This window comes from Notechis scutatus, chromosome 2 (assembly GCF_049901735.1).
Source record: "Notechis scutatus isolate UNSWTSFEM ecotype Mainland chromosome 2, rNotScu1.2, whole genome shotgun sequence".
NCBI classification, from domain to species: Eukaryota; Metazoa; Chordata; class Lepidosauria; order Squamata; family Elapidae; genus Notechis; species Notechis scutatus.
In genome coordinates, this window is record NC_142010.1 from 28,600,415 (window position 1) to 28,623,625 (window position 23,211).

A 23,211-nucleotide genomic window follows, 5' to 3' on the forward strand; every position below is an offset into this window, starting at 1 on the left:
GATAACATGTTTAGGGAAAATGTGAAATAACACCAAGGTCTACTCAAATATGCCTCATTCAATTATTTTTATTGAAGATGAACACCATATGCCTTGGTTGCTAGAACCTTGTACACCTTCAGAAACCAATAATATCACCAACTTAAAAAAAGATCTCCAGTTTAGTCTATTTCATTATTAACAGCAGACAAATATGAAAAGTGTAGAGGTTTTATCTCTATATATGTAAACAAAAAAGATAAAGGAGTCCCTGTGAATTTTATTCCACTAATTGTTGCCAACTATTCCGCTAATTGTTGTCAACTCCATTTCAAGGCCACTGTGTCAGCGTTGTCTGAAGATGTTTCTGCGGTCATGTGACCAGCATGACATTGTGCAGTGCTGTTACATTGCTATCAAAGTGGTACCTATTTATCTACTTGCATTTGCATGCTTTTGAACTGCTGGGCTGGCAGGAGCTGAGGTGAGTATGGAAGCTCACCCTGTCACATGGTGCCCAAGTCTCGAACCCGAGCTGTCAAAGCCCAGCATCTTAACCGCTGAGCCACTGTGCCACCCATGTACACATATGTATGTAATATAACCTATTTTCAATTTTTGCCTGAAATTTTATTGTTTTTTTTGCTTCTGACTCATCATGAGCTGATGGTCATCATCTTGGTAGCATTTTCAGCAACTGTTTTTTTTTATAAATTCTTGTTATGTTTTATTCATCAGTGATCCAGCCATCATATCTTCTGTCCCATTTTTATTGTCATTTATTTTTCCATGTATCAAAGTCTTCTCCCAAGATTCTGGCTTCATCCTGTGTGCCCAAAATATATAAGTTAGAGCTTCAGTATTGAGCGTCCAGTGAGCATTCTGACTTTGTCTAATGTTGAATAATTTGTTCTTTCTGCCTTCCAAAATATTCTCAACAGTCTTCTCTAACACCACCATTTAGCAACATAAATTTTCCACGTTTAGATGGATGGTTCCACTTTCACGTTAATATATCACATCTTGGAAAACCTTGGCCCAGACGATAGGTACCTTTCTCATTGTGATATCTGTGCTCTTTAATATTTTCTTTAGTTTTGTCAAAGTCTGTCTCCCAAGTAGGATTGTATTTATTTCTTTGTGCAGAGAAAAGAGGATTGTGGAATGGGATTCCGAGAGTACTCTATTTAATATGCTTTCTGGGTTCACTCTAATTTACAGAAAGCCAATTTTCGCTATGCAAGAAAATTACTTTTTTTGGCCTCATGACATTGAGCAGAGTATTGGAACTAGGCAAAAACTGAATCAACCACAAATACAATTTAGGAAGGGTGGTAACAATACTCTTGGCAATTTATGATGTTGCCCATTCAATAGAAAGTGAAGAACCCCCTTCCTAAATTGAACTTGTGATTGGTTCCATGTTTGCATGGGGAGGATAGATTTTGTTCAGCTAGATACTTTTGGAGAACTAGATAAAATTTCAATTTAACTGAAATACAAATAAGTGGAAAAACTTCTAGCGAATAGTATTGTGGAACTGTGTTTCACACCAATTATTGCACAGTTCAAAATTCATGTAAATTGTGACCATTGTAGCATTGATACTTGCTTACAAATGAAAGAGACGCTTGTTCTAGAGCAAACAAAATCTTATTAGCTCTGAGTCACAAGAAATGCTGAAATTCTTCTATGGGGAGTCAAGGGAGGATATCAAATGTTTCCATATCAATTGTAATGAATAATTCTGTGTAACTTCTTAGGAAAATATGTAAATTACTGTGTAATCATGGTAGTGCAGCAAACATGATAAATACAAGAATGATCACCTAAATGTCTAATTACTTTCACTGCAGAGTCAGATTTACGCTGGAGCCTCTAATTGCAGCCTCACATTTTAATGAAGGTTTAACATGACATAAAAAAGCCGACAAATGATATACAATATTCATTTGTTTTATTTCTTTCTTTGCCACCAATTTCCCTTTGGTAATGACATTGCGCACCTGCTAGAGAAGATATGTTTATACATTTTCTATGCTGCCAGTTTAAAGAATTTCTGTTTGTAACTGGAACAAATCTAACATAAAGCAGTGCATATTATCTTTGGATTATAGATCAATTCACGAAGGAGACAAATACATATTCTGCACTTCCCTTGGATTACTCTATATCTCCACAATTCCCTCCACATATTTCATGTTAATAGACACAAGGATATTTGTTTTCCTTTTTGCAATATTTCAGCATTTATTTCAACTGTATTTATCTGGGACTAGAATCTTTAGAATGCCATACATTCTCCAGGAAAGAGTCAAAAACTAGTTAAAAAGGAACTAAACTGTTTGGTCTTTTCCCCACTTCCTCCTACCATTTTTGTATATTTGACTCAGTATTTGTCACAGTCAGTTTTGACTATGAAATTATTATTTACCTCAGCATTGAGTTATAAGATCAAATTGTGACTCACCTCACTGTTTTTCCATCTGGTTTGCTTGGTTTCTATGATGGGATAGTGTAATTCTTTGTTAATAAACTCTACATATTAATTTGAGAGACAAATGAGATTCAGCAATGACATTATTCAACCTCTGTTGAGAGAACAGAATAATTGATAGTTTTCTTGAGTCATGACTTTGGATGGGATGGTGTTGAGGGTAATGATTTCACCTCAAGGAGCCCTATGAGGAACTTACAAAATCTGAAAACCAGAAATCCCTTTCCTCAGTTTTATTCACCAAAAGAGTTGAAAATATTTTTTAAAAGGTTGTATTTAATCACTACTGCTGGTGCTTTTATAAGCTTGAAGCTGAACAATGACGTGCTCACTATTTTGGACTATACTGGTCACCCAATGAAATAAGTATGTTTGAGGGCAATGGATTACACTGTATATTGTAAAATAAACAGTAAAAAACTCCATATGGTGTAGTGGTTAATAGCAATAGCCCTTAGACTTATATACCACTTTACAGCTCTCTCTAAGCGGTTTACAGAGTCAGCATATTGCCCCCAATAATCTGGGTCCTCGTTTTACCCACCTCGGAAGGATGGAAGGTTGAGTCAACCTTGAGCCTGGTGAGATTTGAACTGCCAAATTATTTATTTATTTGTCAAGCAAGTATTAGATAACAGGTATAAGTACTGTATAAACATGATTATGAATACATGAAATGGATACGAATAAAAAGGAACATTAGGACAGAGATGGTAGGCACGTTGGTGCGCTTATGCACGCCCCCTACAGACCTCCTCTTAAGAAAGGGATGAGGTTAACAGTAGACAGTCTAAGGTTGAAGTTTTTGGGGTTTGGGGAAGAAACCACAGAGTCAGGTAGTGTATTCCAGACATTGACCACTCTGTTACTGAAGTTGTATTTCCTGCAATCAAGTTTGGTGTGCTTTACCTTGAGTTTGTTTGTGTGCTCTTGTATTGTTGTAGTTGAAGGTGAAGTAGTCATTGATGAGTAGAACATTGCAATAGATAATTTTGTGTACTACACTTATGTTGGACTGAAGGCGGCATAGTTTTAGGTTGTCTAAGCCTAAAATTTCAAGTCCGGTGGCATAAGGTATTCTGTTGCGAGTAGGGGAGTGGAGGACTCTTCTCATGAAATATCTCTGGACTTTCTCAACTGTATTAATATCCGATATGTAGTGCCGGTTCCAGACTGATAAGCTGTGTTCGAGTATTGGTCTAGCAAAAGTTTTGTATGGTCTAGTATAATATTACAGGAGAAAAAGCTATGTAGGATTAGGTTAACAACTCTTAATGCCTTTTTGGCTATGTAGTTACAGTGGGCTCTAGCACTCAGATCATTTGAGATGAGTACTCTAAGGTCCTTGACATAGTGGGGGTCATCAACAAGGTTGTGTCCATTCAGCTTGTATTTTATTTTCTGATTTTTTTAAAATCAATATTTAAGACAGAGCATTTGTTTGTTGAGATTTGAAGTTGCCACTTGTTTGACCATTCTGACACACAGTCGAGGTCTTTTTGAAGGGTAGCAGTATTGTCAGTGGTGTTGAATGACTTTACATCATCAGTGAAAAGAACGCAGTTGCTCTTAATATTATCGTAAAGGTCATTTATGTCGAGTATAAAGAGAATTGGTCCTAGAACGCTGCCTTGGGGGACACCGCTGTTGACAGGTACTGGATCTGATAGGGTGTTCCCTATTTTGCCTGTTTGTTGCCTGTTTGACAGGAATGCAGCTATTCAATTATGCAGGTGTCCGGAGATACCATAAGAATTTAGTTTTGAAAGTAGTTTGCAGCTGGCAGTCAGCAGAAGTAGCCTGCAGTACTGCATTCTAATCACTGCACCATGGCTCTTGAAGCTCTTAAAGGCTTTATCTGACAACAGGAAGATCCAGGTCCACTTTTGGCCATGAATGCTTGCTGGGCAATATGTGCCTGAACACTTTCTGGGAGCTCAACCTACTTCATGGGGTTGTTGCAAAGGAAAAATAAACAGGAGTGGGAAGGCTATAGATGCAGCCTTTACTTTCTGAATAAAATGTGGGATATATGTATAATAAAATAGAAGATTATAAAGATTGTTGATGGCATACAAAATCTAGAGAAATATATGCTAACAATGGTCTTACTTGTTATCTCCACTTTTCACTTTCTTGCTCACCATATTATGAACAACTGACATTTTTTTCTGGTATATTTTTTTATTCCCTAAATTGAGTTAGATTATTCCACGAGTGGTCAGAATGACTATTAGTTAGACAGTATCAAGTTTAACTGAAGCCCAGGAGATCAACCATTCATTAAGCAACTGATTCAACATCCAGAATATAAACTGCATAGCAAACTAACCACTTAAAAATATAATATGTTCCACAGAAATATTGAATACAATAGCATTTAAAACTGGCATTGGCAATTATTTTTGCTGAGAGTGTCATTCTTCTGTTCACTGTTTTTTAAAATATATATATATATATAAAGGCTTACAAGAACAATTTCTTCTTAGTTTTTTATCTTTGTTCTAAAAGCACAAGAAATTCTTTATCTATATGCACTTTGTGTAATTCTGCAAATCCTGATTAATGCTCAGAAGGAAATTCCATTCTGAAAATTTTGATTTTCATAATCCCTGTAATGTTTCCTGAAACACAAGAGATGTATTATCTTACACTGAAAGAGCTGTGATATTAAAGAACATAACATTTACACTGCACTGCTGACTCTTTCTGGACCATTGTTGTAAATTTTCTCAATGGCACAGATAGGAAGGTGTGGCTGCCTAGAAGAAAAAAGTTAGAAAAATAATATTGGCTGTCTGCAATCCTAAATTGGAAAGGAATATTTTTTTAATGAACAGGATTTGCTTTTAAATTTGCAAGACAGCTTTAATAGGCAAAAGCTAATCCATACATGTTGATGAAAATTCTCAGACATCCTTGTAGAGTTGTTTGTAAGTTGAGTCATGGCAACTCGAATTCTTTTTCTTTTTGATTTGAAACATTTTGCTGCTTATCCAATTAGTTTCTTCAGTCTGCAGTGAAGTCTAGTTGCCATGATACAACTTCCAGACTAATCCCTATAGGTTTACTCAGTGAATTTTAATTAAGTTATTATACCATAATTAGGTACTTACAGATATGATTTTCACTATGATCCTATTTTTCAACTCCACATTACTTTTTTCCTATAGAATGAGCTCATATATTCAGTTGCTTGTTATCAAACACACAACCATGAATTTAAATAAATCAAGTTATATACCTGCATATGTAAATCTAGGATCAATTACAAAGTGATATGGATACAAATATGACTAAGACGTTTGCAATAATTCCTAAATATAATCTAGTTTTTGAACGGTTCTTGGCTCTGGAAATATTCTGAAATCAAATCATGAAGCTCACTGGCTGACATGATATGGCTTCTGTCAACTCAACCTGGCTCACAAGAATATTGGAAAACAATTTAGTAAAAAAAGAAATTTTCCTCTCCACAAGTATCTTTCCACTGCAATGTCTTATTGCCATCTCCAACATATCACTTGACAGCCTTCCTAATTTTAAAATCAGGTTACTCACTTGTTGAAAACTCAGTTGTCCAAGCAGTAAAGCAGAGAAAAGTGTTATTAAATTTACGATATAGTTCCTTTAAGCAATTAATAAAGAACAATTTAAAAATGTTACAGCATCAGTTTTTATAACTATTGCATCAGCATCTTACCCTTGTCCAGGGAATCTTGATTTGTGTTACAGATATTTTGCATATTTTTTTCATTTAAAGCCATATCGAGAGATAATGGAGACTGTTTGGTCATTACTGTATCTTGTACTGGTTCTGTTCTCTTTTCCAAACTTGGCATTTGGCATGACCTTTTTGTCCTAATGCTTGATTTTATTATCTTAAAAAAAAGATATTTCCTGATGTTATATCAATTCAGTATAAAATACATTAAGAAACTTAACAACTGCAGTGATTCCCTTAACAAGTGTGGCAAGAAAGGTTGTCATATGGGGACAAAACTACTTGACCAATGTTTCCCTTAGCAACAGAAATTTTGGGCTCAATTGTGGTCATAACTTGTGGACTATTGGATGCTTTCTGCAATAAGATTTAAAATTTTACATTTTGGGTTCTTGTCAGAGCAAGAACTTATGCTTCTGCTCTACCAATTGTTTGGTAGGTTAGGGAAGAACATCAGTGGTGGGATTCAATTTTTTTTACTACCGGTTCTGTGGGGGTGGCTTGGTGGGGGTGTCAGGGGAAGGATACTGTAAAATCTCCAGTCAGAGGTAATATTTGCCGGTTCTCCGAACTACTCAAAATTTCCACTACTGGTTCTCCAGAACTGGTCAGAACCTGCTAAATACCACCTCTAAAGAACATGGTGAATTGGTGATGTAATATCCGGCATGGAGAACTAAAGCTTCTCGCCACCTAGTGATATTTTGCAAAGGGGAAATAACAATCTCAATTCCCTATGAAATAGTACCACAGAGAGGAGGTGGGGGGAAAGGGGAAATGCAGTACTGCAGGCTAATTCTTCTGCCCACTGCCAGGAATTCGATCCTAACTGGCTCAAGGTTGGCTCAGCCTTCCATCCTTCTAAAGTCGGTAAAATGGGGACCCATATTGTTGGGGGAAATAGACTGACTTTGTAAAATGCCAAGAATGCTATAAAGCACGGGGCTGAATATAAGTGTAAATGCTATTGCTATTTGCCTTAACATTGAAGACCATTGTAGTGACAGTGATGTCCTCAACAAAGTGAGCCGTGAGAAGTCAGATGGATACACAACCAACTACAATGCAATTATACTTCCCAGGCCACTATATATAGAACAGATAGCTGAGAGCATCCATTCTGGAGATGACTAATCCAATAAAGAAGATTCTATTTGCAACCATAAGACAGTTTGAATCTATTTTCCCAACCTGTCTCATCTTTATTTTGGATTAGACACTTGAAGTGTGGTGAACTACTGTAGATATGATTGACTGATTGACTACTGATTGATGAGCGATAAAAGTTTGTTTTTGCTCCAGATTATGTTGATTTAATGATGCATATTTATATATAACACATGCATACATACACATAAGGGATCTATATTTTTATGACTTGGAATAATAGTACTGTGAAATATTTGGGTATTGGTCTGTTGTGTCTCTCCATTAATCCCAAAGAGCAGATTATTTAAAAGTTGAATATCTCTTCCTTGCTTCTGTAACAGAATTATCTTGTTTGGGGATAAAATCTCTTGCTGCCATTATTCAATGTAGTTCAGTGAAGATAGCATCCTTAATATTAAGACTTGTAATAGCTATTCATGACTGTGAATTTCTTGACTGTTGCCTAATCTTCCTGTTTAAACAATGGAAAATCTCTACTCTCCCTCTATCAGAAAATGTTAAAACATTTACATCTCACTGAAATCAATAACCAATAAAAGTGATACACAGATGCTCTGTCATGCAGCTAGCAAAAAATGTAGCAACATTTTCAGGCTTCAATAATTATTAGGACAAACATATGAAAGTGGACAGAATACTGCTTTTATTAGTATTAAAAACATAGTACTTTGTACTTAAATACAATAGTTTTCATATATGCAAACACATTTTTGCTTAGTGCTTAGCACTATTAACACCCCATCAATAACTTCAAATGTTGATGGATCTTAATAGAAAGCATTACATTACAAGCAATGTTGCAATCTATCTGTTGCACTTGTTATATTATGAGAAATTGGAACTCTGCATTTCAAATTTGACCAGGAAAAAAACATTGAAAGTTTAAATTCCTCTTCTCATTTCACTGCTGTCAAAATTACCAACTGATATGCTTGGGAGGCTGGAAGGTAGACACAGAAATAAGAATGTCCATGAAATGTAATACAGTAGTATGTAGGAAACACCTTGGGAGACAAGGTGAATAGATACTGCCTTGGGAATGGTCAGATAAGAAATAGCATAGCCCATAGCTGAGTAGTGGCCAGGGCAAAAGGCTTCAAAAGGACTCTTCCAGGGGTGGGATGCAAATTTGGTAACAACTGGTTCTGTGGGTGTGGCTAGGTGGGTGTGGCTAGGTGGGCATGGCCATGTGACTAGATGGGTGCACCTTTTTTGGCAGCAACCCCCCAGTTTTTTGGGACTTCTGGGCTTCAGGGAAGCCTCCTGGGGGGCGTTTTTGCTCCCAGGAACCTTCCCTGGGGCCCAGGAAGAAAAAAAATGGGGGGAGACATTTTTTGCTTTCCTTGGCCTCAAAGAAGCCTCCTGGGTGAAGCAGTAAGTAAGTGAGGGGAATCCCAGCACAGCTGATCATAGGAATAGCTGATCGTCTGGAGGGGGGGAAAAGAAATACCTTAAGGAGTGACTGGGTGGAGAATCAGCGATGTTGGGCGTGCATGCAATGTTGTGCATGTGCGATAAGGACTGACTGGGTGGGGAGGGGAGGGGCAGAGAGGGGTGGGGCCAGCCAGGGGCACAATTTGCTGGTTCTCTGAACTGAGCAGAATCATAACAACCGGTTCTATAGAACTGTCCGAACCGGTAGAATCCCATCCCTAAGTTCTTGGATGTAAAGATGATGGTGTGAGAATTGTACACCTGCAAGATTCTGTTAATGTAGCTTTACAATAAAGTATATTTAGTTTATCTGGTTGTGTTTCCTGTCTTGTCTACCTGGTAAGATTGACATCTATAGTGAGCCAAATATTTCTTACATAGTGAATTCTCATTGTTAAAATTTGACAAGGTAGCAGAATGTCAAAAAGACAATAGAAGGCAAAGGGAGGAGCTGATCACTGAAGATCAGCTTTGTGATGTTACCTGAAAGTAAAATCTGACTGACTGCATAGCCCTGTGACATCACTATCCTGCCTTAATACATCAGGGGTGTCAAACTGGCATCGTCACGTGACGTATCGTGACTTTTTTCCCCTTTGCTAATCCGGCCATGGCTGTGGCCAACGCGTGATCCATCTGGTCCATGGGCCATGAGTTTGACACCTCTGTGATACATGGACAGAACAATACTTTAATTTAACACACAAGACAGTTGTCAAAAGGCAGTGAAAAGACATTCCAGAAAATCCCTTTGCAAGATTATAATGAATAATTCTGATATCCTATCAGCCACATTTTTTAGCATCCTGCAATATAACCCATTTTCTTTTAAATTTCTGCAACTCCAAAACAATCTCTCTTTGCACATTTGTCTAACATGAAATTAACAAAGACAAAACAACCCAACTCTGTTCCTGTTAGTCATTCCTTATCCAAGACCGCCCAAGTTTTTTTTTAAATGTATTTATTCTACCTGTACAACTGCCCATCTCAACCAAGTGACTTTGAGTGGCTTATATAGAACCATAAAAGAATGAAAAACAATAGAACCATCCAGAAAATAAATACATTCAGCAGCCGACATAGTTAACCAATTGACAGTAAAGCCAAGAAACAGGAGCCTTCACACATTACAAGGCCTAGGCCTGGGTATATAGCCAAGTTTTTAAAGCTTTGTGAAAAGCCAACAGGATTGGGGCTCTTCTAATCTCCAAGGGGAAAAATATTCCACAAAGCAGGGACTACAGCCAAGAAAGCCTTCTTTTAGTTTCTATCAGTTGACAGTGCACTATGCCCAATCTGCTGGACTGAATTGGACAGGTAGAGACTCTAGGCCAAGTATGGTCTAAGACAGGGGTCTCCAAACTTGGTAACTTTAAGACTTGTATACTTCAACTCCCAGAATTCTCTAGTAGCGGGTCTAAGAGGAAATACAGGCCTCAGCTGATTTTTTCTATACAGGTCTACCATGCCTTTTCCTGTCAGCTGCTGCCAATCAACTGTTTCCTTTTGCCTTTCAGTTTCATTTACCACCAAAGCTAATTAATCTGGACACTCCATGATATCTCAGGATTTGAGCAAATGCCTCCAAATGCCAGTTGCAAGGATATTATCACAGGACAGGTATAGTGGGTAAGGGGAAAATCTTGAAGGAAACATGGAAGTTCTGTTATCAAGACAAAGCATACTTTAAGCCCATAACACAGAGAAAATAATAACCAGCTCCCTAATTCAGTGAAGTACAAGAAGGAGGATGAGATATAACACAATCAGACTGGCAAGATTTTGTAAGGATAGACAATTGTAATAAAAGTAGTTTTAGGCTTCCTGGGGAGTGGATGGTCTACCTAGCAGAAATGACAGCTATATGTCCTACTTTCAGGCACCCAGAGACATCTGATTCACAAATGTAACAAAATTTTGAAGTAAGATAGGCTTCAGCCTGATTTACCTGGGCCATTTGAATGCTCCTTTCTGGGGCTCCAAAGACAAACAGCATTTAATTACAGCTGCCCAGGATTTTCATTTTCTAAAAACACTGATGGGACTCATTTGGGACCAGAGGCATTTTTTTTTTAAAAAAAATGAAGTGCTGGTGTTTTGTTTTGCAATATGAAAACTCTATTGTTCTTGATCAGATGTTTTTTAAGATATATGAAGCCTAATACATGCAGAAAGCAACATCTGGGGGCATACTAGTATCTTTGGATGGTGGTACTGAGGACCTCAACTTTATTACACTACCAATTATGATAGATGGCCAAATCACAGACTAAAAATGGGTACCTTGGAGAGATTATGCACCACAAAGCAGCCTGCCACACTTTTACCGAGGGAGGAAACAGTGCATCAATTTTGTTTGTTTTTCTGTTTTAATTTTGTTTTCTGGGTTAGAATGGGAGTGGGAGGCCTATGGGAAGAAAACCGCTCTCATTCCTACCATTAATCCTCTATATATTCTGAATTTTTTTCTGGTTTAGGAAGACAAGTGAGGGTTGGAATGGGAAGGATTTGTTTTTCATAGGCTTTCTGTTCATGGGTAGTTCTTGAGTTAACAACCACTCTGATCATTTGAAGTTAATGGAATGGGGAAAAAATGACTTACAACTAGTCCTACAAACTTCCAACCACAATAGTATCCCCAAGGTCACATGATCAACAATATCCCCATGGTCATGTGATCCCAGCTACCTTACAGTAAGCAAAAGCAATGGGGGAAGCTGGATTGCTTAACAACCACCTGAATCCTTTTACAACTGCAATTATTCAGTTAATAACCATTGCAAAAAGGTTGTAAAATTGGGCATGACTCAATTAACCACTGCACTGTTTAACAATAGAAATTCTGATCTCAATTGTGGTTGTAAGTTGAGGACCACTGTATTTTAGGTCTTAATTTGGGGGGTGGGGTAAACATACAGTATTGCCACCAAACCACTGTTCTTAAGAATCTTACCTCCCCAGATGCCCTTGATGTGAGCCTTCGGCCTGAGAGAGGAGGTGGCCCAAGGACTTTAGATCCAAATGCAATGTGGGATATATCTTGACTCTTACTGTTACGTATAGTAGCTGATGCTCGGGTTGTTGGAAGTTCTATAAAATAGCAAAATAGTTAATTTAAACTTTGATACTTTGCACAATGATAAATTGTAGTTAATATATTTTTAACAAATCAAAGCACAAGTACTACTACAAATATTCATTCTAGCTAGAAAATGCAAATAGAAAATGTATAAATGATCTCAAGTTTATACAAATGATCTCTAGCTTACACAATTCCTATGATTGTCAAATTATTTTATGGGGAATGCTAATATGCAAAACTGATTGTAAGATGAATGGTTGTACGTATTTGTACAATAAATATGCAAGTAGCTATCCTGAAATCATTCTCATGTAGTTTATATTTGGTAGCAATCTTTATATTGATGTCGCCTCAATATAATAGCAAAGAAACTATTGATAAGTTTATTAGCCAGCAATTTGTATGCCAAGTAGAAAAAGTGGTCTCGCCTAATGAATAGGTATCTACCTAATCTATTCAGAACATATTTCTCTGGTAATTCTCTTTATAGCACAAACAGATAACAATAGATACTAAAATTTGTCCCAACTTCTAACTCTGAGACTCACTGTATTTGAAGGAACAAAAATGTTTCACTGACAATGTGGTTTTATTTCATTAACAGAGCTGGGGGCTGAAGTAATAATTAGACCAGATCTTTTTGTGGTGCTGGAAACAGAGAACTTTACAGTAGTATGTATGTAAAACTGTCTCAATTTCATTGCTTGATATACATTCCTATATTTTTTATTATTAAATATGCAGTTTGATAGTTATTAGGCTTCTGAATCATTCATTTTGCATTTTTTCTAAAAAAACATTCTATTTGGTTTAGTTTTGGTTAAATAAGATTTTTTAAGATTATACTTGTCATTATACTTGTTATACTTGTCACACTCTTATATTGTGCTGAGAATCATGTCTTATTTAGTCAAAACCATTTGCCTAGTTTCTCTTTAAAATAAAAGGGAATTACAAGCTGTAATGCAGGATCTCCTTTTTGCTGTAAGTCTTCGTAATATAACAGTCTATTCTCATGCTTTCCACTGGCCTCTATTGGCTAGCATTGCCTGGATCCTGGGCACTGTTGACATTTAGTTCAAAGGAGTTTTTCAGAGAAATTCTTGAGGGTGAAGTGTGGTATTTTTGCACTTATTTAATCAGAAGGTAACCAAAACATGAATGTCCTTTCTTTCACCATGTATTTATGTATTTGAGTCATATTCCATATTTCTGCCCAGGAGGTTAAGGATGAACATTTTTCTAATGGTCTACAGGCTTTCTACTTTCTTTGGTTTCAATTTAATCCCATGAAAAGACTTCAGGAACAAACAGTTTCCATTTTCAGAGTAGAACATGGCTTCATCCATCTTCTCTAATAATTACATTCAAAGAGAAATTTAAAAGAAATTTACAAGTTCCCTGAAAATAAAAAAAAAATTATTTTTCTAGAAAAATAGAAGCATCTTTCCCTGGGAAAGGAAATTTGTGAGAAGCTAAAAGCCAGGTTTTGGCACAATATTTTTTTCTACCAACTCTGCTCGTATTCTTTATTGTGTGAAAGAGTGCCATTGTGACTGTGTAAGCACCACGAACTAGAATTAGATAATGATTATGCTATAGCAGCATAGATTTGGAAGACATTTTGCTGCATTAAACCACACTTGTCTTAATTCTGAATCTAGTCAAAATGTGACATAATCATTTCCTTGCATTTTTTGTTCTTTACCTCAAAATCCAGGTTTTTTTTCAACTCTATCATACAGATGGCTATTAATGGGAAATATCAATACACACAAGTCTTTTCCAACAACTGTATTTAGGTAAAAATTGGGAGAAAGGGTAAAAAAGATAAATGAGAGCCAGCTTGGTCTTATGGTTAAGACATCAGGCTAGAAACCAGGTGACTGAGTTGGGTGACCTTGGGTGGGTCCCAATCCCCTTCCTTTGACTCCAAGTCATTTCACAGGGTTGTTGTGGAAAAAACAGGAGGAAGGAGTATTAGATGTGTTTGCCACCTTGAGTTATATATAAAAAAGTCTTTAAAAATGTGGACTCTTGACTTTAACTGGAATATTAAAATGGAAAAGATGAAAAATGGCATTTCAAAATAAATCAAAGCTTAAAATTATCAAAGCACTCATTTCTAGAAAGGTCTGGTTTGGGGTCTCTGAAAGGAAGCGAATGGCATAAGAATTCATCTCTTATTCATACTGCTAGATTAAAAATAAAGATTAAACTCTAAAGCTCAAGGCATTCATTTTCTTTAGTTAACAAGAATTTAAAAAGTGACAGAGCTCAGGGATATAGCCACTAATTATTTTACTACTTTACCAACCAAACTTATGCTAATTTAAATGCTGTTAAAAAAGAATTTTGTTTTGCTTTAACATTCTCATATTTTGGGCTTCCGGTGTGAATCATGACTTATTGCAAATGTCTATGGCTATGCAAATGAGTGAAGACAACTGATATGTAGAATGCAAGACTGGCAAGAAGACCAGTCCCTCAAATTTCTCCAGAGAAGGTGAGATCAGGAGATTGCCCAAGAGTGTTCTGAATAGCAGCTTCTCATGGGAGACTGTAAAACAATGGTCTCTTGTGGGTTTGAGTGCCAGGAGCTGAGGGAGATGACATCTTTGTTCTCAGCAGGGACGGAGCCTTTCATAAGGGCACTAAGCCTGTCAAACTCTTTTGTTTTAACCCAATCACTTTTGGAAATGTTCAGTTTAAGCACTATATCAGAGACCTTCAAAACAGTGAGTTAAATTTAACACTTGGTGAGTTTTACTTTCTTTAGATTTAAGTAATTTTAAGTAGATACTCAAGAATTTAAAATAATATAAAATTGGGAAAAAGCATAAAGAAAAAAAGAGAAAGAGAGAGAGGGGGGATTTTGATTTAAGAGAGTTTTAAACTATGGGAGATCAGAAAAGTTTGGAATATTTTTGCTGTAAGATTTGAAAAAATCATATAATTAAGCAATATACTCATGGAAAGAGACTGAAATGGAACTCATTTCATAGTTAGGAAAGGTTTGATGAAAGTCTTTGCTTTTTCTGCATTTTGTGAACTTTTCTGTTTCTTCTTCTAGTTTATATATTCATTTCCTCCGATATGCCATTGTTCTAAAACATCTTCATTTTTTTCATCTTTAATAAACATTCTATCAAGGTATTTATCTACTTGTTCCAGGATATTAATTTGTATTAGTGTTTAGTATCTTTAATAGAAAAATAATAAAATAAATTTAAAAATAATCTCACTATTTTAAGAATTTTCCTCATTCAATTTCATGGAATTAGTACATGAAATATTAGTACTGCAATATAATTATATATTTATAGCTTATTATAGCCAATTAACTTATATTTCTACATAATTGAAATCTATGTTTGATGAAATCCAAGCTGCTTTCCCTAGTTACTTCTAGGTAACTTTCATATTTTGAATTGTTAATACATAAATATCATTGCTTTTTCTTATATAGTCAATTCCCTCTTCCATATAACACAAGTAGAAGCACTCATAGATACAAATATGTTTATTATTTTTATATTCATTTCCCACAAAAGGCCATATATCCTCCAAAATGCCATCGTTCTAAAATTTCTTCATTTTTCCACTTTTAATAAACAGTCTATCAAGGTATTTATCCACTTGTTCCAGGACTATTATTTTTTGACAAATATGCATAATTTGTCATTATTCACTCATTTTTCCCCTGCCTCGGTCTTTGATATACTGATTTCCTGACCCATACTTCTCATGGCATCATACATTCATTGCAAATAATTTTGCCATGGGTTCATTTGCTGTCCAAATTCATATATACTCACACCTCTAACAAAGCACAGCTACAAGTGTACTTAGAATGTGAAATAGGACAGGATCATGTCAATTTGGGGCAATGAAAAGGGCTTGTGTGAGTAATGTGATTTGAGAGTTTTTTTTTTCAGGGGCACCTTCTTAGTAGGCTAGGGACCATCAGTGAAGCCCATAGTGGCCCATGTAACATCGACTTAAGGCAAATTGTAGCCAGGCTGCAAATTATGTATGAACAAACTTTACTATGGAAAGCTGTTTCTATTTTACCACTATTCTTCATGTCTCATCTTTATTCAAAACTCATAAGTTCATCATTTCTTACAAGTGAGGAAGCATCCCCTCCTAGGGAATGGACAAGTACAATGAGTGAACTGGGCAAGCAGGGATATGATTTGCAGTAAATTGACAATAGAAAGGCAGGATTATTTTAAAAAAAGAAAAACCTTACTCTTAAGGCAGAAATGGACTGAGATATATTTTTAGAGATCAATACATATTGTATTTTGCATAGGGAGATGTGATAAGTAAGAGCAGAAATGAAAGAACAGACTTGATATGATGAAACACGTAACTGGCTTTTATTTAAGATACTGTAGTATCGATCAACCTTTAACACATACTGGTCATAGTATGAGGAAAAGGAGACGCCTCTTCCCATAAAGACCACATATTTATATCCAAATATAGTTATATAAACAGTTACATAACACATCTTGTTTTCCAAATCAAAAATACATAGAATCCCATAGGAAAGTTGTAGGTCTTTCCACAAAAATTCCCCCACTTGACATTGGAAGATTATCAACATTCTTTATTCAGATTTATCTCCAGATTTCCTGTTATTCAAATACCAGAAGACTATAATAGGGTCATTAATTTCTCTTAATGTGACCATATAATGTCAAAACGCCCTAGAACATATCTCTAACTTAAGCCAAGTACACAGTTTTGCAATCTAGCATAATTGTCTAGCAAAAACACATTTCATAACTGTTCTGAACTTTTCACGTTCAGACTGTGAACACAAAATGGCTTCAGTTCGGCTCTTTATATTCTCAAGTGTAATAACCAAATTTCACCTATAACAGAGACAAGATAGTTTACACATAAGCACACCTCGCTGTTCTTAATAACGCAATAGCAAAAATGTTGCTCCTGTGGAAACAAAAAGCATTTCAGCAAAGACTGTTAGAGTTTTGTTTTTTAAAAAAAATAAATTACCAATTTTGATTTGTGTTTAGTAGACCACTGCATATTGCTATTTGCAAAGTGAGCTCTTCAATTTAAGCAACCAGACTTGATTCTGTGTTCAATTAAATCAGGTCCCATTATTGGAGCAGGGAAAAGCTTCCTACATTGACTAACAGTCAGGACTTAATCTGGCCCGGGAATTGAAGAAATTAATAGTGTAAAATGTTAGTCAATTTACACATAAGTGAATACATGCAGGTTTTATTAATTTTGTTGAAAGCTTTCAGAGCAATGAATTGCTCTTTGATAGAACAAAATTACATTTGAAATTCAGGGAAATTAGCTGTAAGCAATGAATTAGGAACTTTCAGTCAAGAAAGGAGAAACAAAAATGCATTGAGATAGAAGGCTTACCATGACCATAATATATGGCTGTAGGATGGTCAATGTATTGCTTTGTCCTTATAATTAACAATAAAATTGAAAATAGCAAGATACATGGAAAAACATACAGTGATATCTAAACATTTGTGGACTCTTTTGAATTTTCAATATCTCTGCATAAATATGACCAAACCCATGATAGATCATAGATCATGCTTAAATCATATTTACGTAGCAATATTACACTGCCATGGTCATTGAGGAGTGCTGCTGTGCAGGGCAGCTAAAAGACCAGAGATGGGGTGGGTAGATAGAAAGGCGGGGCAGTCCAAGAGGGAGCAGTCCCTTACCTTACTGAGGCTCAGGGTTGGCAGGCAACAAGCCAGAATGGCTTGGATTCTGTGGGTCCTAACCTAACAACCAGTTGGATTTGATTAACCAGAGCAATGGAGAGTGGCAGGATTGCTGATGCTAAGCAATGCGGTCACATTTACGACTGCATTGCTTAGTGATGAAAATCTGGGTCCCAAATACCCTCATTCACTGAAAACTACTTGTAAACATGTTTTACTTATTACTGAGGCAACGAGGGCTGGTTAGATTAGCTAGGTGGAAACATCTAACCAACTTTGTGAGATCTCAAAAAAGATAGGCAGGATCGGATCTCAGGAGACCACAAGAAAATCTCAGAGCTATAAACTGGTGTTTTGTTTTGTTTTTTTGCACGTTCAAGTTAGTATTGACTCCTAGTGACTGTCTGGATGAGTCCATGTAGTTTTCTTGCCAACATTTTCAGAAGTGGTTTACCACTGTCTTCTTCCTAGGAAAGAAGGGCTCTTCTTGAGGAAGAGAGAGTGGTCCAAGATAATCCAATTAGCTTTGTATCTAAGGTGGAACTAGAACTCAAGTCTCCTGGTTTCTGGCCTGATGCCCTAACCCCGTGATGGCGAACCTATGGCACGCGTGCCACAGGTGGCACACAGAGCCATTTGTGCGGGCACACGAGCCCCAGCCAAACTTACCTGCACTGCACATGCGCATGCCTCCCAGATGAGTTTTGGCCCGTTTGAGACCTTTTTCTGCCTCCCAGAAGCTTGAAGAAAGCCTCCGCAGCCCGAAAAAAACGGGCGTTTTGGAAATATCGGAAGTGCCGAAAAGGGCCCGTTTTTCAGCCTCCAGAGGCTGCAGAGGCTTCCCTCAAGGAGGTGCACACATGTGCAGTGCAGATAAGGGGGCAGGGGGGTGTTGTGCGTGCATGCGCAGGGAAGATGGGGAGCATTGCATTGTGGGTGCTGGCACGCATGCACATGTGCTGCTGCGAACGCACACGCTTTCGGCACACCATAACAAAAAGGTTTGCCATCACTGCCCTAACTACTACACCAAAAAAGGCCCCCTTGCTCTGTAAGACTGGAGTATTGAAAACAACCTGGAAGAAAGCAACACAAACCGTATCCGTAACATTTAATATTTTAAATGAATTAAATATATAAACAAATCCATAATTTTGCAAGAAAACTATTTGGATATGCCCCTGTGATCACCAGGAGTTATGCTTGATTTACACAAGTATTTTTTAAAAACAATTATTTGCATGTGATATTACATAAACATTTATCTCTGCTATCATATTTGCATAGTTTTGTATTAAAGCACATCCACTAAAGCACATTTAAATGGAATCACCAGGTAATTTTACATCAGAATTAAAAATGTTAATAGTGGTATTAAAAATGCTAATAGTGGTATTACATGTTTTCAAGAAATCCATGCCAATGCTTCTGTAATCATCTTGGCTACCTTTCTTCTCTACATTATGCCATGCATCATTTGTTCTTGAACTTTTAAATAAATTGCATTGAAATTCCTAGAAATACAGTACCCTGAATTTTTATTCAAATTGCAAAATAAAATTAAAGTTATCATATAGAGGATAAAATAAAATTAAAAAATAATTATACTATTAACTGTTAATTCAAAATTAAATGAACTCTATTACCCCTTTTCTCAATTACATCAGATACAGAAAGAGTTTCATAATCTAAATTAAATTAACTCCCTTTTTAATTTTGTTGCAATTCTTATTAATATTTTAGTTTCATAGGCAAATATTTTTTGGGGGGAACAAAGTAGCTTGATGGAAGAGCACACATTTTTCAGATTTTGTTTTGTTTTTAAGTAAGCAAAGTTTAATGTGGAGCTTATTATTCAAAAGCAGTTCTAAATTTCACATTATCCCATATCCAAGAAATGGATTCTAAATTCATACTGAAAGACAACACAGTGAGATTCTGGTGCGCAAGATGCAGGGATAACTAATAATTCCATATCCCTATTCACCCTACTAGTAAATTTGACAAGATGAAAAGGTTTACAAGTAGTCCTTGTTTAATGATTGCCTTGGACAGAGATCACAAATACCATAGTAATAAATGGTAATAAAAATTCATTTTCTGTGGGCATTTATTACAACAAAAGTCTTCAGTGTGAAACTGATTAAGGTCTGGTAAGTTTCAGGGAGCAGCTGCCAGCCAGTCCAAGGATTCTAATCAATTAATGAAGCTCACAGATCTGAGCTTATTAACTTGCAGTTGGACTTTTTAAAGAACCGCTATGCTCTGGAGAAAAGCAGCTCAGGAGGAGATAGCTTGTTTAGGAAATCTCTCCACCCTATCAGGGGGCAAAAAACGCGAAAAACTGTGTCAGTCACAGAATGAGGAAACTTTATCTGAATGAGAAGGCAACAACCAATGATCTTCATAGCATATCTCTCTCATTCACCTGCTTATTTAATGCCCATGTTGTTAAAGACTGAGTTGCCAGAACCAACGGAAGTCACAAAATGAGGACAACCTGTACCAATTTCTATAAACGCATTCATTTCTCACATATGTGAATGGCCGTCATTTAGTTCCAGAGAGATAGTCCAATAGGCCCACTTGGAATCAATGTTCTACACAGGAGGTAGTGTATTAAGTCCGTCCATCCATCCACTCCCACTTTTAGAGAGGAAAATAGGCCATTTTAGGGAAAACGTTATTTTGGTTATTTACAGAAGTTATTTCTTTAGATTGGCTTTATTTATACTTACCTTGTACTGAGCACTTAAGACAACTATAAATTTTTAAAAAGTCAGACTATAAAAGTTAAAACTACTAATAAAACTAGCAATTAAAAATTATAGACTCTGAGACCGGACAATACGCATCTCCCTTGAAAAGGATGGATGGGTTAAACACTGTTGTTGTTTCTTGAATAATTCACAGTATCTGAGTTTCTACAAAAGCTATGTGAAAACAAACATGACATGTTATGGCTTAATACAGTACTATGTGTGAATACAGTCAATATCACCTGAACAAAAGTCCTTGGCCCGAGTAGATATAATAAATAAATATTAATCACAAAAAGTACCTAATTCTGGTGAATTTAAAGGTCGGCCTCTACATTTTTGTTCTGTTTGGTGCAGCTTCTTCATGTTCAGCAGCTGTGTGACTTGCGGCACATCTGTATTTAACTGACAGCCTCGAGGAATCGTATCTCTTGGCCCATCAGCTGTAACAGAAGATTAATGAAATCTGAGTAAACTATAGCAAAGACTTCACTTTCTCATTCTGACTATCTGAACAAACAATTAAAACTAATGACTGCATCAGTGTGCAATAGAGATACTGGAACTCTGTTTTAGTTCCTGTATTTATATAATGAGAAGAACCTTTTATCAGTCTCAAGGATCAGAAAGCAAAGGAAAAAAAAGTCCATACATCTGTTCAATTTCAGTACCTTTTGAAACCATGATTTCTTCTGGACGAGACTCATTATTTATAGATTAGAAATTAGCAGCACCAGACATCATCTTTACTTTACCTGAACAGAAGGGTTTAGTTGTTAAATGATGTGCCACAGCTCCCAACATCAAAAAGGATATGGAGACCATTATATCTCCATCTTACCTCTTTCTTACCAATAACATTCTGATGCTATTAAAAAAAAAAAATCAGTGAGGTTCATGTGAAGAACTGATGCACTAAATAAGTTTTGAGATGAATGCGTTAGGGATGAGGATGAGAGGAAAGTTTCAGGCTAAAGGGAACTAATTGGTCTGTCTGTCCATCCATCCGTCCATCTCATAATTGCATATGAAATTATGATTGTATAATTCTCCAAAACAGCCTCCTCCTATGCCTGAAGAGAAAAGGTTTCGATCAGTGTGCGCTGCCTGCTCTAACATATACCAGTGAAACATGGACACTAACCTCAAAATCAATACAAAAGATATGAGTGGCACAAAGAGCCATGGAAGGATACATGCTCACCATTACAAGACAAGTTAGAAAGACGTGTACATGGCTTAGAGAAAAAACAAAAGTATACAATATGTTCAAGAGAGTAAAAGAATTGAAATGGAAATAGGCTGGCAAGAAGAACTGATGCAGGTGGACCAAGGCAGTCATAGAATGGATCCCACTTGATAACTGCCTCAAAACCTGTCTAATTTAGCTAACTATAAGAGAGTAAACAGGATAAAACTGCTGTTGGGAGGAACAAGCTGTCGGAGCATAAATAAATAAGGCTACGCAAAATTTCTAATTCAAGGCAATTTGATCAAATCATCCTTTCAATCTGAAACTTTCAATTTATTCAGAGCATCAAATCAAATCAGACTCTTCTGAATCCGTGTTAAGATTAAATGGACTTTTATACCTGCAAACACACTTTTTAATCAAGTCAAATAAATTATCTGATGATTCAAACTGAAAATTCAAATAAATTCAACTCATGAAAATGCAAATTCAAACCTGATCTTCAATAATTCATATACTCCAAGTGTTAATATGGTTATACTGATACATTAAACTATTTTCCCTTTTTGGCAGAATCAAAATTACAGTTCAGCAAAGAATTTGAGAGGGCAATGCCCCTGGCTTTGGGAGGTTACATTCATTGGCTATGAAGTCACATACTGTGCACCATGGGAACAGATAATTAATTTCTATCTTGTTGGAATGGTTGGTTAAAGAAATGATCTTAATCTTTTCAGGTGTATAAACCTACAACTAGTCACCAGCTGTGTGTCCTTTCCAGAAATCTTAATTGTATATGCATGATTGCTTTTAGCCCACTCTTAAAATAATTTATGTGTGCAGATAAGAATTAATTAGATTTCAGGACAGTAGAATTTCATAATTAAAAATACTCAGCAATTAGCTAGTGTCACAATTTAGATTGTGCAGATTGCTCTGTGATTTCTAAAGCAGTTATGCTATCCATGAAGTTCCTCTTGTAAGTATTTATTTGATCTGTCAATCGCTTACAAGATAATAGGTATAAGTATAAACATGAGTAAGAATACAGGAAATAGGTATGAATAAATGGGGACAATAGGACAGGGATGGTAGGCACGATTGTGCACTCATGCACGCTCCTTACAGACCTCTTAGGAATGAGGTGAGGTCAACACTGAATAGTAAGTTCAGAGAGGTCAATATATTTGAATACTCAAATACTTTGGCCTAGCTTTCATCTGCTCTATGTTGCTACTATATTGTTCCATTTATTAAAGTGAAAAACATCCACTGCAGTTCCTTTTAATATCAGAATGAACCCAACACCTTTGGCATTAAAATTATATGAAGTCTTTGTTCTTTGCTCACTGAATCTAACCCACACAATTAAACAGTGCAATCTGCTTCCTCTCCAAAGAATATTTTTAAGCATATAGGGGTTTGTCCTGACCCTGCAAAACCATTCTGCTAGACATTCATGGTATTTGACAAGCCCAGACAAGCTTATTATCAGTAATGGAGAAGGACTTTATTGCAAAGAACAAATAATTGGTTCATGTTATTGTACACAATCGGTTACATTAGAAAAAAAACAAAGAGAACCTCCAAATGGAAAAAGGGGAAGGCTCTAGGAGGAGTACCTAAGGAGTTTGCC

The 23,211-nt window shown here is 36.3% G+C and overlaps 1 protein-coding gene across 2 annotated transcripts in view; it reads right to left on the reverse strand.

Annotated features, from left to right (window-relative positions):
* CFAP20DC (CFAP20 domain containing) overlaps positions 1-23,211 on the reverse strand; it is a 183,795-nt gene that overhangs the window by 85,930 nt on the left and 74,654 nt on the right. For both annotated transcript variants that reach the window (XM_087953924.1, XM_087953925.1), the window contains 3 exons: positions 20,686-20,826; positions 11,761-11,897; positions 6,180-6,357 (listed from right to left, as the gene is read on the reverse strand). In XM_087953924.1, coding sequence (XP_087810050.1) covers positions 6,180-6,357; positions 11,761-11,897; positions 20,686-20,826 — 456 coding nt within the window. The remainder of the gene's footprint in view (positions 1-6,179; positions 6,358-11,760; positions 11,898-20,685; positions 20,827-23,211) is intronic.